Source organism: Phytophthora infestans, genomic scaffold (assembly GCF_000142945.1).
Source record: "Phytophthora infestans T30-4 supercont1.9 genomic scaffold, whole genome shotgun sequence".
Lineage (NCBI taxonomy): Eukaryota > Oomycota > Peronosporomycetes > Peronosporales > Peronosporaceae > Phytophthora > Phytophthora infestans.
In genome coordinates, this window is record NW_003303750.1 from 837,270 (window position 1) to 852,920 (window position 15,651).

Sequence of the window (15,651 nt, forward strand, 5' to 3'; positions counted from 1 at the left end):
TGCACCAGCGTAGCGTTCCATACAGCCCTCAGCAGAATGGAGTGGCGGAACGCATGAACCGTACCATCATGGAGAAGGCAAGAAGCATGATGCACTACAAGTCTATGTGGACGAAGTGGTGGGCGGAAGCGGTAAGTACTGCAGTGTATCGCATCAACCGTTCCACGAACACATCAAACTCTGATGTCACGCCGTACGAGTTGGCGTTCCAGGTGAAGCCACGGATGGAACACCTACGTGTATTTGGATCACAAGGGTACGCTCATGTGGACGACGTGATGAGACCGAAGCTGGGACCCAAGAGCTTCAAGTGCACGTTCCTCGGGTACGCTGAGATCGTAAAAGGACATCGTGTGTACGACATGAATGCGTCGAAGGTCAAGGTGACACGTTCGGTCAAGCTGGACGAGCGTGAGGTGGGCGTTATCTATGACACGCAGTCGCCAGCTTCAGGAACGGCCATCCATATGACGAGGAAAAATGAAACGTCTGAAGTGGAGCGTCAGCCGGCTCAGGATGAACCGATAGAAGAAGAAGAGGTACCTGCTCAAGACATTGAGATGGACGACCTTTAACCGGAATGGAACGCAGAAATACAGCAGCTACCCGCGCCGGAGGAACCCAGGTTAAATGGGTTGGTTTTGGCAACGTTTCATTCGCAGCCTCCATCGTTCCATGGATGATCTTCCATCCTGAAACGGAACGATCTACGCGCCCTCGTGAGCCGTTTTTTCTACTTGGGAACGGTGACGATGAAGATGTGGAACGTGGAAGTGATGGACCGCCATCTCCTAAGCGTGCCAGAATCGACGAAGATGGTTTGCTCGCAGAGGCAGTGTTGGCGTACGCGGCCAGCATTGGTGGCGTTCCAGATACGCCTAACACATACGCAGAAGCTATTGCCAGTGACGAAGCAGGAAAGTGGCGTCGAGCTATGCAGTCAGAGCTGAATTCGCATTCCCGGAACGGAAACATGGACGCTCGTTCCACGTGGAACGACAACTCGTTCCATTGGATGTCGCTGGGTGTTCACGAAGAATCGTGACGAGAACGGCCGGGTTATCCGTTACAAGGCACGCCTGGTAGCGCAGGGGTTCAAGCAGAGGTTTGAAATAGACTTCTTTGAGACATACTCCCCCGTTACGAATATGAACTCGATTCGAGTTGTACTCGCTGTTTGCATTACGTGCGGCTACATTATGGAGCAGCTGGATGCCGACACAGCGTTCCTAAACAGTGGTTTGAAGGATTTGGTTTATATGAACGCTCCATTTGGCCTCGAGAATGCTGAAGGCATGAAGCCCAAGCTGCCAAAGGCCATCTACGGCTTGAAGCAAGCTGCAAGTGCGTGGAACAAGACTATTCATCGCGTGTTCCTGCAGAATGGTTTCAAATGTTGTGAAGCCGACCAGTGTGTCTACGTCAAGCGTTCCAAAAACGCATTCGTGTACGTATGTCTATATTTGGACGACATGATCATTGCGGCCAAGACGCGCGACGAAATTCGCAAAGTCAAGGACGCCCTGAAGAGCGCATTCAAGATGAAGGAGCTTGGCGAGGCCAAATTCATTTTGGGAATGGAGATTGACCACGATCTAGAATGTGGAACGTTGATGATCAAGCAAACTCGGTACATTGACGACATTGTGGAACGATTCAATCAACGGAACGCTAAGATGGTGGAGAACCCTTGTGCAGCAAACCTGAAGTTGTCGAAGATGATGTTGCCGACTACGGAAAAGGAACGTGCCGAAATGCGGTCACGACCGTATCGCTTCTTAATCGGGTGCCTCATGTACATCACAACCTGCACTCGGCCGGACATTGCCTGCGTTGTCACGCAGTTGTCACGCTTTCTAGAGAATCCTGGAACGCAACACTGGAAGGCAGCAATTCGTGTTCTGCAGTATTTGAAGTCCACTCGCCATCATGGTATCGTACACAAAAGTGGAACTTGTGGATATGGAGCGCTAGCTATCAAGGCAGAAGCGTTTACGGACGCAGACTGGGGAAGCAACATTGAAGACAGACGTTCAGTGTCTGGCGTCATGGTCATGATTGGGAACGCTCCGGTGGTGCGTAAGTCCAAGTACCAGAGGACGGTTGCGCTTAGCTCAGCGGAAGCAGAGTACATGGCACTAAGCCTTTGTACTCAAGAGGTACTGTGGACACGTGCCATGCTGAAGGACATGGGTCACGAGCAAGTGGGAGCGACGCAGGTCTCGGAAGACAATCAAGGTGCTATTGCACTTGTAAGCAACGCTGGATATCACGCGAGGACCAAGCACGTGGATATCCGTCACCACTTTATTTGAGAGAATGTGGAACGTTCCACAATCAAGGTGGCCTACATTGGCACGAAGCAGCAGTTAGCTGACACGCTTACGAAAGCACTGGGAACGAAGTCGCTAGCGTTCCTTCGCGAAGCAAGTGGGATCAAGAAGAGGAACGACGTGCAGTAGCGGTGAGTGGGAGTGATGATATGCACCGAATCTGCACGGTTCGGCTAACCGGCGTGACGTTCCAAAATGGACCGGTCCCAAACCGGTTAATCTGGTGGATGGCCAGGAGCACTGAAGTTTAGAGGACAGATTTAATTGACTTTAATGTACTCACTTCGGCATTTGCCTTTAACAACAACAGCAGTTACACCTGCATATTGCTGGCTGCAATGGCCGTCTGGCTCCAAAATTTTCGGAACCAAATTTTAATAACTAGAAGGGCTGTGGTTACATTGATATCTGCCGGGTTCCGAGTTCCTATACTTGTATATATACATGTATATATCTTAGAGGTAGAAGAGAAAGAAGATATAGAGAGACAGTGCTGCATTATTTTTGTGGATTTTGGGAACCCAGTCCCGCATTGTGTCTAAAAACTACCATGATCATATATGTTGATGTTACGTCGGCTCGGTGACATGGAACCGGTTCATTTCACGGCTCGGAACTTTACGCACTACTAAATTTTAATAACTACAATCACTCTGATGGTCCCTCGCTTAAGGTGACTTGATCATACAATGTATGGGATGCGGTTTAAGTGTCGGATCTCCCAGAACTACTGGAATTCGATAACTACACCTGCTCTGGTGACGCATTTGGTAATGTGTCGATTGGAAACAATGTTGCAAAATTCACATTAGGATTACGTTAACTCGCTATTAGCGTACGCTAGTGGGCGGACTACATTGATTAGGTTACATCGCTCGCTCATGCTGTGCATAAAATGGCATCTAGAGTATCCTAGATCCCCTAAGAGACCACGTTAATGTACTACATGGTACTTAATTCTGAAGCTCGACAAAACGTTATGGTATACGGCCCCTCTGCCATAACGCCAAACGCCAAACGTTGCAATGACTGTCAACAATCACCTATGGTACATTTTTCTCCATATCAGTACACTCATCATGCTATTTAGTTTCTTATTTTTGATATCGACAGGGCCTTGTACGGTTACCTAACAGATACCATTTTCCCTCTGGAGGTAGCCAAACTATTCGGAGAGTTTGCTGTCATTGCTTCCACGGCGATAGACGATCGATGGTCAAATGTTCGCTTAGCACTCAATACGGTGATTGGGTGGGCACGCCTCGCATGTGCTATCATCACTGGATATGTAGTGTTGGGTATTGCAGGAGTCACGAGATAATCCGACGACGAAGCTGGCGAAAATTTAGAATACGTTGGTCTCGTGATCAACCTTTTGATGTATGAAACTCCGGTAGCAGCAGCTGGGCGCGTGGTCAAGATCCAATCGATAGCTTCTCAGCCGATTAAGTTTAGTGTCGCGATGTTCTTCACGACCGTGTTGGGGGTAGCCGTTCTCTTCGTGGATGGGGATATGGTTATTATGTCATGGAATACTGCGGGGGTTGCAATCAGTATTATGCAAATTGCGCTGTATATTCACTATCGACCAGTTCAGAAGGATTGATCCCTCGGAAAAACAGCTTTAAAGTCTGATTTCGCCATCGAATAACACAGCTAAAAGCCCTCTCCGGTCCGTGGCGTTTAACGTTTAAGCCTAGCCGTTCTACGTAGGGGGGGGTGATACCAGCAAGTGGCACTGAATGAAACAATGTTTTGCAGCGCCCCGCCACCAGGGATTGGTAGTGGATGGTATAAACAAACGCTTACGGTCGAGGCGACAAATTGAAGAATGTATGTTTAGTCCAGATACAACGATTCCTACGGCGGTGATTTCTGGGAGACTTTCCACTTTGACTCGAGCAGCCGGACATTTTGGTTGCGGATGAAAATTTGCGTAAAACGGATGAATTTCTTGTGTGTTCCTATGATTTTGGAGTGTTTTCAAATCTTTAGAACGAATAAAAATTGTTTTTTTCGAGTTTAGTTCAAATGTATACCGTCTGAATAATCAAAATAAGTATATAAATGTATATCTAAACGAAGGCGTCACTTATTGATACTGTTTTAATAGCTATTCTCGTAATAATACACAGCTGCACTACGGTACTAGTCACTACTAGTGACACGACGACGACTCGTCGATCACATCTGAGCGCACGTTTGTCAAAATCGACTATTCACGCATGAGCTCGAGAATAATGGCGTGCTATAAGGCTTGTATAAAAAATAGAAATCAAATTGAAGGCCACTTATCATCATTTGAACGCACGTTTGAAGCCATCCCGTCACATTCAACACACGACAGGGCACGTAACGCTATAGCACAGGGATCAGGAAATAAAATATTTTATTTTACGGAAGAACAATCACCTGCGTAATATCGACTGCAATACGACAGGAAACAATAATACTAATTTGCAATACAAAAAATATATTGGGCACATGCGTTTCCATCGTCGAACCTACGTCCTCATTAACGCCTCTCAGTCGCTTGCAGTGGTGTCAACGAGGGTGCTTGCATAACGCATATCAAGGTTAGCACGGAGAAAGGTTGGCACATCAAAATCGACATCTGCCAACCGCCCTCTCTGCGGAGTCAGAATAAGATTCGTCTGTGCGAGAACAGACGCTCACACGCATTACTCGTCGGCGGGATCTTCGTTAGTGGAGCGTTGTAGACCACAGACGAGTGGCCTGTCTTGCGCGTTCCTGAGCTTTCAAGCAGAACCGTCGTGGCGAAGTCTAGAGGGCGGTCTCTCTTGCGTTTATCGCCAACGCCAGTCGGTCGATCCAAAGCACATTTCGAGACGGATTTGGCATCAGCAGCTATTAAAGGAGAGCCATTTGCCACATTAATTACCGCATTCTCAAAAGTCGGTGAGTGCTCTTTTTTTAGAAAACGGGTCCAGGTGGGACCCAAATCTGTGTACCGATCCAGGAGCGAATCAAACAGCAATCGGGTGTTGGCCATCGTCATCTCGTCGTCCTGCAGCTTCATGCAGACGCTGTCGAACACGCGCAAATCTTTGCTCAACGCCACGATTTTTCAGTGGGCGGATGCAGAAGGAAGAAAGTCCTCAACCGCTTCAACCTTCCTAAAATCGCCACGGTTTTTGATGCAGCGGAAGACCATCTCGCGTGTTGACGACCAGCGCGTCGCGTTCCCCTTAACTGGGCGAAGCTCAGTAAATTTCGCCAACTCGGCGCTGTTTTTTGGGTGCCGCAGCTGTACCATGAGCGTGTTCAACTGATCCAGCTCCGCCTCGTACCGGCTCAAAAATACTTGGGCAGCCAAGTCGAGCCGGTGGCTGGAACCCGACCAAGGGTACCTCCGGTTTGGTCGCAATCGAACGATTCGTCGTACAATCGTCACCTACAACGAACAAAACCATGGCAAGTGTCTTGTTGTAGAGGTCCAGGACCCGCTGGAAGTGATCAATGTGTACGTCCGCTGTCTGCGACCCCTCAACGACAAGCGAAATCGATAGCAATCGACGACGAAAATTGCCACTGTGCATGTAGACGCAGAACAATGCGACAGAATGCGTAGGGTCATGCGTTCACCCGTCGAAAAAGATGCCAAATGCATCACCCATCTCTTCCTCGAGTATCAAGCCGACTTTGGCAGCAGCAAGATGCATCTTTGCCTTCAGTGTCTTCGAGCTTGTAGATCGCAGGCGCGACATCTCACGTGTGTGCGGGTCATCCTCCTCGCAGAGAGTCAAGATACGCACCACAACCCAGCGTAGCCATCTGTACAAATGGTCTACCGCCTCTGAGACGAAGCCAAAGGACTCTATCGTCCCGCTCTCCGCTCGGCGAGATGTAGCCATCTCAGTCAGGTAGTCGGGGTGCTTGGTTCCCAAGTAATAGAGCAGGTTGGAGTAGCCGGTAGCGGGGGCCTGCTTGAGAGCTCCGTTTCAGATCTTGCACGTGTAGCGATAGTCGGCTCCCGCTTCGAAGAAGAAAGCACAGATGCCAGCGCTTGTGGGCATAGTGGTGCTGGCGGGTTGCAAAAGGAAAAGTTGCTGGTCTTGAGCTGTGGAAATGCTAGTAAATAGCGAAGTGAGATTGAAAAGGGTTTGAAAACAAAGTCGCAGTCGGAGAGAGCGAATACACAACGGTTGGTCCACGTAGACACCAGTTCTTTGACTTTGTTTTACAATACTCTTCTTACTTAGTCCTTTAAGGTATTGTATTGGGTATTATTGCCCAATTTTTGTATTTATTTTTTTAAAATTTGCTTCAATAATAGATATTGTCCCCACTATTGTACGTATTATTGCCCAAAACGGTATTTTTTAACATGGTTGGGTCAAGTTTATATTTCTTTTGTAGTAGAAAACGCATCGTTTTGGACCTGCGCCACCATATCGAAAGCTATCCACCTCTGGTTTTACCTGCATGTCATTGCCAGATCTCTTTCGGTATATCAGCGACTGACTATGGATAACACTAGCTCCTACGTCGTATGAAGAAGTCGTTGTGGGATCAGTAAAGCTGATCCCTGAAATCCTAAGGATTCATAGACGACGATAGCACGCCTCATGCGAAATGCAAGTGTAAACACTCTTGCGACGTTCTGACGGCCCATACGTGCGTAGATGGTTGTATTCAGATGTATCGATACTGTCACGGTGTACAGTTAGACGGTGGATTAACGATGCTGGCTGACTGCCTGCAGAAGGTCTACTCACTCCAGACTCTCCGGACCACGTCCAAGCAAGCGGGACCTGCGGCCAAGACAGTGACGGTCCAAGTGTGAAGTCGTGGAGCAGCTGGTCGTGGCGGGAATTGGAGCTGGACCGCCACGCACGAGGGATCTGACAAAAGGTAAGAAGCTCTAAAAACTCTTAGCGAGGTGAAACGAGGAAGTCAGTCGTGGATTTCCTTCTAACAAGAAACACAAGAATATATCAACTTTTACATTACTATCACAGTAGTGTCGCTAATACTACTACCTCCTACGTCGGCCCAAGATACTCACGACCCCGATTAGAGGAAAACCGCGACAATTTGGTGGAGAAGCAGGGTACCTTCTAGCCGAATTTCGTAGGAGTACAAGCGTAAGAAGAAGCCTTGGCAACGGAGTGCCAAGGAAGAAGGAGAGAGAAGTGGGAAAAGGATGAGTGCTCAAGGATGGTCCAGCGAGGGACTTGGAGCCGGTGAAGGGGTAGGGGGATGGGCTCCTCCGTTGGAAACGGAGCCCGTGGAGATCCTCGAGGAGGAAGAGGAAGCGCGCGCTGAGAGAGCTGCTGACGGCGGCACGCCGCAGAGACTTCAAGGAAGGGAGCGCCAGGGAGATGGCAGGGAACGTGGCACGCCGCAGCGAGCTGATCAAGAGACGGGAGGACTCGAAACACGAGCGGTCCACGTGGAAGGCGAGGACATGTTCGACGTGGCGTCTCCGTCTCCGGGAACGAGAAGGACGGTTGAGTCTGTGTCTGAAACGGCTCAGGGTGGACAGATGTCCAACACAGTCCTTGAGCAGTGGGCACGTCAACCGGCGCCGAGCGAAGGAACGACGCCTGCAAGGACGACGACGGGTACGCTCTTGGACGCTTCGGTGATGGACTCGGGAGGTCGCCGCGAAGTGGGGTTCGCCTTGGATCGGACTCGTCCCTCCTTGCAACCGATGGACGACTCTAGAAGGGACGTGCCCATGGTCACGTCAGTGTACGGACAGCCCAACAACAACGTACCGGGCCAACAAGGAAGCCGACGTGCCCCAGGGGCTACACATGTTGTTGCTGGAACACCTACGCGAGCGTACGTACCTGGTGGAAGTCGAGGAGCGACGCCTGTTCAATCGATGAGAACGCCGACGAGAGGAAGTGGGACGCCGACGACGGACCCAGACTTACAGGCTCTCATCATGGACGGTCTCGCTTAACTGCTACAGAGGGCTGGAGTGACGGATGGAACGCCGGTGCCGTCTCCAAGACCTCAAGCTACAGGACACGTGCCTCGTACCGTGCCGACACCGACCCGACCAATGACGTCTTCAGTGATGGGGTATCAAGGACCTATGACCCCGGGGATGAGGAATCAAACGCCGGTTTCGACACCTAGCCGAATGCCGATGGCTGCTATTCCTTCGTATGGTGGCGTGTCAATTCCAATGGCTGGTTCCACGTGGAACGGTGGAGGTGGTGGAACGCCCCAACGGAGTGCGTTCTACCCTCCCTTCCAACCGCCAATGACGTCGACACCTGGGTGGGCTGCTGCTGGAATGATACCCGCGTGGTCTGCTGCGTCTGCACGGCAGACACCTGCCAGCCCCAGAAGCGGAACGTACGGATTGCCGTTCCAGAGAACGTCTCCTATGAATGTTGCGACGTTCCAGGGACGAGCAGGAGCGCTAGGACAAGAAGGGAACGTGGGTGCTCAAGGAGGAAGGTACGCACATAACGCAGTACCTCCGCAAGGGCAAGTGACGAGTCCGTACTACGACCAAGGAGTCCGCAATGGCTCGCACGGGTCAGGGAGAGGTGCTCAGCAGGACGTTCCGATTGTTGGTATCCCGACGGAATTGCGGAACGCAGTGAAAGTTATCGTTCCATTCTACTCCGAGACGGCCACGTACGAAAGGGCGGCCGCGTTCTGGCGTTCCTTCGAGAAGTGTACGCTCGGTATGGACGACCAAATGCGGTTGACTTCCTTTGAGCAGTGTCTGAAGGGCAAGTTGGGTCAGGAGTGGTGGTACAATGCGAGGATCAACGATTTTGAGACCCTGCGCGTGAGATTCCACAACCGCTTCATCTTTCAGACGCCAGCTCAGTTGTGGAGCCGACTCAAGGCCGCAAAGAGGAACTACGGCGAATCTGCGGATAAGTGGGGCGACCGGATCATCACGATGTGCGAGTACCTAAACTATCACGAACCTCGTATGCAGTACGAGTTCTTCCTCGATGGGTTAAGGAACAAGCAGATGCGTGCCGTTTTGAACGCGAACCTAGCTGCGTCGATCCAGGAGGCGTGCGCTTTATTGCTGTACAAGAATCTGCACCTCCCTGTGGAAGAAGAGGACGAGTTTGCTAATAGTGGAACGACGGTGAGGAACGTGAACGCGGTGACGTCCACGCAGTCGCAGATGCTCCAGCAGCTTCAACAAATGAACCAGTTGATGCTGAAACAGCATCAGAATCCTGGAACGTCACAAGGGTTCGTTGGCGCCGTGGCTCCTACGAACGTTCCAAGTACTGGCGCTCCAGCTCCGAATGGGAACGTGGCTGGCGCACCGCTCGGACCTCTTCGCATCCGACTAGGGCCTGACACGCGTACCACGGAAGGGGAAGTGGTTTGCGGACGCTGTGGTCGTGTTGGATGTGGACGTGAGACGTGTCCCCGTGGACAAGGCCGTTGCAATCGGTGTAACGAACTTGGACACTAACTCGATGGAGAGCAACTGGCCAAGACCCCAAGGGAATTACCGGAACGGAGAGCGACGCCAAGCGGAATGTCTGATGTGTGGTAAGGCGGGTCACCTGGTGGCGAGATGCCCGAGCCTCGATACTTTGCGAGGAATGATGCAGAGCGTGGCCGCTGGGAACGTGACTGCACCCGCTGGTACGTCCCAACAATGAAGGGGGCAGGAGGAAGGGGAAGGAAGTGTCGCTCCTTCCTCTTGCCCGGTTGGCGACACGAAGAGAGATGTTGACGTAGCGGGTCCATTACCAGAAACAGGGGAAGGCAATCGATTCGTCATTGCGGCCGTGGAATATACCACTCGATATGCGGTATCAGTGGCAGTGAAGAATCACACATCGAAGGCGATCGCTCGATTTCTGATGGAGAAGGTTGTCTTAGTTTTTGGGCCAATGCGTGAGGTCATGATGGACGGAGCAAGAGAATTTGGTAGCAAGGTGACAGCAGACCTGTTGGATCTAATGCAAACGAAGCAGTCTACACCTGTACCGTACCGACCGAATTTGCTTGGACTCGTTGAACGATTCCACCGAGCGCGGAAAGACATGATTAGCCTGTACGTGGACGAGCAACAGGATGACTGGGACGATTTCTTGCCGAGTGCGCTGTACGCCTACAACTCTTCGAGACACACAACGCACGGTTATCAACCAAATGAGCTGATGATGGGAAGGAAGCTACGTACCCCAGCAGAGCTGCTGCGCAGAAGCAGATTGGAGTTTCCTCATAGTACCTTGGACGACTATCACGAAGTCCTGGTGCAAGACCTGCAGAAAGCGCAAGAATTAGCGGCAGTAGCACTGGAAAAAGAGCAAGCGAGACAAGCCATGTATTATAACCAACGCCGTACGAAGAGGAAGCAACTTCCGGGATGGACAACTTGTGTGTGTCTACCGCCCAGCGAAGGGCCCAGGGATCACTAAGTTTGGACACCGATGGCGAGGACCTGGAAAAATTGTGGAGGCAGCTGGTTATGATAACTACCTGGTGCAGATGCTGGAATCAGGACATGAGTTAGTGATCCACTGCTCTTTCCTGTTGAGCTATTATTACCCGACTCACCTGCTGGAGGAGATGGCCGAAGACATGGCAATAAACCTGAGAGATGAAGCCATCGCAGCAGCCGATGAAAACTCAGAAGAGGAAGGCAGCTCTGGGACGAGAATAAGACAGGAAGAGACATCGATTGATAGAAGACGACCAACAGATGTGAACCGAACACCAGTAGCGGCAATTGTAGATTCGCCAGTTGGAACCAGAGACCCGTACGGAACGGAGCGCAAGAGCGAGAGCGACGACGAACCAGAAGGTATCGGCGGGCAGCAAGAACCTGATGGCGAGCCAGAACCCGCGACAGCAGACGGCAGATGGCAACGAGAGCATGAAAACCGACGAGTGGGGCCCGAAGAACGAGACGGTAATATCGCCAGCAGAACCCGTTCCAAGATTCGACGAGCTCCCTACCGCGGAACAGAACGCGAGGACGCCGCAATACGCGAGCAAGAAGTCTCCGGAGGCACTGGAACGAGCAAAACGAGAACAGTACCTGTGGGATCAGAAAGTCAAAGCGGCACTGGCTATGGCAGAGGAGGTGAAGGCAGCAAACAAACTGCGAGAGAACCGGGGAGTAAAGCGGCCAGCGGCGGACATGTACGACGACGAGAGCAGCACGAACTCCAGGAACTTGAGCGAGAGCTCCGACGGATCGCCCACGAAGAAAACGAAGAGCCGAGGGTCTATATCTTTGCCAATAGAGGTCGTCGAGGAGTTGATAGCCTCGTATCTACACACTCACGTCTCGCCAGAATTGGACCTACCGACACCGTGGTGGAGCGTAGAAGGCGAAGGTACAGATGCCGTACGGGGCGTTACGTACTGGAATTCGAAGTGGAACGCCTGGGAGATCGACATGACGGAGGAAGACCAGAGCGATTGTGGATCAACTTCAAGGACTTTGAGCATCTGTGGCGCGAAGGAAGACTTCGGAGTGAGCGGGATGACGATCGAGGAGGACAGAAAGATCGTAGCGTAGCAACAACACGTGACCGTAGCAGGACAGCGGCAACTGATTAGGTGGGACAAACGAATGACAATCTACGGTGCGAATCGAGGACGATTCGAGTGAAAAGGGGAAAGAGAGTAAGAGGATGGAGATCCTCTTGGAAGATGCAGGTTCCCGAGTGGAGCAAGAAGACGTAAGAGTTACATGAACAACGATGAGAAGAAGCAGACGGCGGAGAGTGGAGACGAGTTGAAGATTGACGGGTTGCCGAGGCTGACCCACGGATGTGAGGATCTTGCCCGCGCCCTTTCGAGTAAAGACAGTAGAAGACAGTGGTACGACGCAGATGCCAATGCGCAGATGGACGACACTCAGGGGAGGCACGACGAAGTCGACGTGAACCTGGAGGTCACGTGAGGGAGTGAATCAGTTCTAGATTCACGCTGAAGTGCGCAAGTGCTCCGGTGAACTAGGAAGAGATTAGCTGCGAAGTGCGCGAGCACCTAGTGGTAGAGCGGTTCCGCCGTGCCGGCGATGTACGCGAATAAAGAGATTGAAACCGAGTGTATTGCTTGTTGCGTGTGTACTGAGCTAGTGGACGCGTCGGGTGTGAAGACGCGGGTATCTGAAGTCCCGTAAGGTCACACACTCGCGGTATCAGCAGCCCGCTCGTGGTAGCCGCAGCGGTCACGGACAAGAGCACAGGTCTCTGGAGAAGAGATCACACACTCGCGGTATCTGCAGCCCGCTCGTGATTGACTGTAGCTGCTACGGAAAGAGCACAGGCCTAGGAGATCCTGACGCCCCACGCCTCTATTTGGTCGGCAAGATTTATCTCTGGAGCTGTGCATATTTCTTGTCGTGTATATTTAGGGCTCTAGGGGTTTGTGCGATTGCAGGACGGAGTAGTGGTTACGCTGGTGGTCATACGGAGGAGTGAGTTGCTTGAGGAGACAACAGCAACGAACAACAAGAGATAAAGAGAAAAGAGAACGCTTACAGAAAAGAGAACGCTTACTGCACAATGTGCGATGTGTCGTTAAAAAAGATGTAGAAGAAAACGAGCAAGGGCCTGATATTCTATTGCCTATGCGCAGAGGGCTAAAAATAAAAGTGTTAATACTAGTATTTTAAGAAGAAGAAATGCATACACACGCGACAAATGAGCCCATGTCAGTCGGCCCTTGATCACATAAGTTTTGAGATCAAAATTAACAAGGAACAAGTGTAACTATGTTTTATTTATTTACAATACACTAGCAAACACAGGTTTCCCGACAATGCAGTTAGTTTTAAATACAATTTTGTGCGAACACTATATTGAAGTTATTGTGCTTCGCAACAAAATGATAGGGTAGTATTGATGTTCCTGTAGACGATTATCTTCTCTTATCTTAGCTAGTCAGGCTCCCATTTTCACGGCATTTTTAGAAAGAAATGCAGTAGATCAACGACATTACAAGCGCAATCCTAGATTCCTATCCTGTCCTACGTAATGCACCGTATTCTGCGTACTGGGCTCCCGTTGTGAAGTTAGTAAGACCCGCTAGAAACATCACCGATCATGTTCACAAAGTGACGCGACTACATGATGTTGGGCGTCTCGTGGTGCTTACACTGCAACTGATGTCTGATAAGCTTTTCCATCAAAGAACAATGCTTCAGTGCTACTACGTCTTCCAATACCTGTGCGTTCTTCAGTACGATGCCATATATTAGTCCATGACACGTCAATCATCTCAAGCTGCAGACTGCAGCTTGGCCTGGTGGTCAGAGCGACCACGCTTTACGCATTCCTGGAATCGGCGCTTCAGCAGTTTGTCATCCGGAGCAAGCTGCATGGCAGCCCACATGGCACACGCAGCCTCTTCAAAGAGCCCAAGCGCTTCGAGACACTGACCCTCGCGGAAAAGCGCCTTAGGCCACTCCGGACGAAGCTTCTTGGACACACGCACATCATGCAGGGCCTGTTTCGCATCGCCCGCGCCTAGATGAGCCGCACAGCGGTTGCTGTACAACACCGCGTCCGTGGGTGTGATCGCAATCGCCTTGGAGTAAAGACACACAGCCAGAGCGTACTCCTTCGCCAAGTACGCTTTGTTACCGTCACTTTTGAACTGAGTGGCTTCCTTCTCCTGCTCTTCAGTGGTTTCCACCGCGTCAGGGACAGCAATGTCCTCTTCCTTCTCGATCTCCGCAAGTCTCTTCTGATTCTCCGCCTCCAGCTTCTCTTCCGTCGTCTGAGGCTCGTTACCAGCAGCAGGAGCAGTCGACGTCTTGTTCTTGGCAGCTTGTTCGTAGTAGGCGTCCAGTTTGATCTTCTCTGTAGCCATCAGCTTGTCCAGATCGACGTCCTCGAAGCCCTGCGTGATAGGCTGAAGCAGAGTCACGATCTCGTGGTGGCCCATCCCTGCAGCTAGTTGGAGTGGCGTAGCGCCAGCGTCTGACGCCAAGTTGGCCACCTCCTTCGTGTCCTCCAGTCTACAGGTCAAGAACTCCTGTACCACCTCAGTAAAGCCCGTCTCTGCAGCCATGTGAAGCGCTGTGAGGTTCCCCTCCATAGTCAAAGACAGTGTCGCGCCGCCCTCAAGTAGCTCCTTAACTACAATAGGCTTGTTCATCAGACAAGCCAGCATTAGTGGCGTGACGCCGCCGGCGTTGACGACGTCGGCCTTGGCGCCAAGACGCAGCAGCTCGGCCACCGTCTTCTCGCGGTTCTCACTGACGGCAAAGTGCATCGCTGTGCCGTTCCTAGTGGTGGCTTCTAGCTGCGCTTTGTGTTCTACCAACAGCTTGACGGTACGGATAGATCCATTGGCTGATGCCTCGTGCAGAGCCGTCGTGCCGTTCGTCATGGCAGTATTCGGGTCGGCAAAGTGCGCTAGCAGCAGTTTAAGGGCCGCAAACTCGTTCCCTTTGGCTGCGTAGAGCAGAGGCGAGGCGCCTTCCTCGTCCACGCACTCCACGCACTCGGGCGCTCGGTCCAGGATGAAGCTGATCACTTTGCGACGTCCTTTAGCCGCTGCGAAGTGCAGCGCTGTGCGTTTGTGCGCGTCCTTGAAGTCCATAAGCGCCTCCTTGACGTCAGTGACGCCCATGACCTGTAAGGACTCGAGCGTCGTCTTCAACTGCTCCAGATCGCCATCTATAGCGGGAAAAAATAGTGAAAAGGTGAGTTTTCATTGAAATATTGTCAGAAGAAGGCAATAATGACAGTAAAAACGCACTTTCGGCGCTGGAGAGCAGGTCGCCTACGACCTTCTTCTGCTTCTGGTACTCGGAAGCGCCCTCCTCCTTCTCCTTCGCGAGCTCCGTGTTTGCAGCCATGGTCGCTCGTATTTTTTGATTGCCAGTCAAAAGTGATGGCTCCAGCTCGGTTGGATTTCAGCCAATGAAAAAAGCGTCTTTTATAGGGAATGATGACGGATGAGAGGAAGAAGACTTCAACAGAAGCAGCCAATCAGCTGTCAGAAAAAGACAAATTTCACAATAAATGCAGTTCGAGCTCGATAATTGTGACAACCGATAGTAGTGGTCGGATAGGCTTGTAAGCGGGTTTTGCCTGCGTCAACGGCTCCAGTCCTGGGAGCAATTATCCTTTTGCCAGCCTATTTGCTCAATGATGTGGTCGACAACGCTCTCCCTTCGCCACAATCTCCGTTTCTTAGTGTCGCATTTCCAACAGTGATTGGAAAAAATAAATTGGTCTATCCACCGGAAAAGTATTGCAAGAAAAATGACCATCTGCGGCATCCCCGAAATAAAAATACTCAATTGCACAACGACCCGAGATTGCAATATTCAATTGCATGGCTAACCGAAACTGCAATACCAAACTGCACTACC

At 51.2% G+C, this 15,651-nt stretch overlaps 1 protein-coding gene across 1 annotated transcript; it reads right to left on the reverse strand.

The window, feature by feature from the left end:
- Positions 1–13,492: 13,492 nt before the first annotated feature.
- Positions 13,493–15,139, reverse strand: PITG_05822 (uncharacterized protein; the record flags this gene model as incomplete). The annotated part of the gene is made up of 2 exons (XM_002998017.1): positions 13,493–14,950; positions 15,033–15,139. 2 exons carry the CDS (start codon positions 15,130–15,132, stop codon positions 13,545–13,547), a joined length of 1,506 nt encoding a protein of 501 aa, XP_002998063.1.
- Between the last annotated feature and the right edge of the window lie 512 nt (positions 15,140–15,651).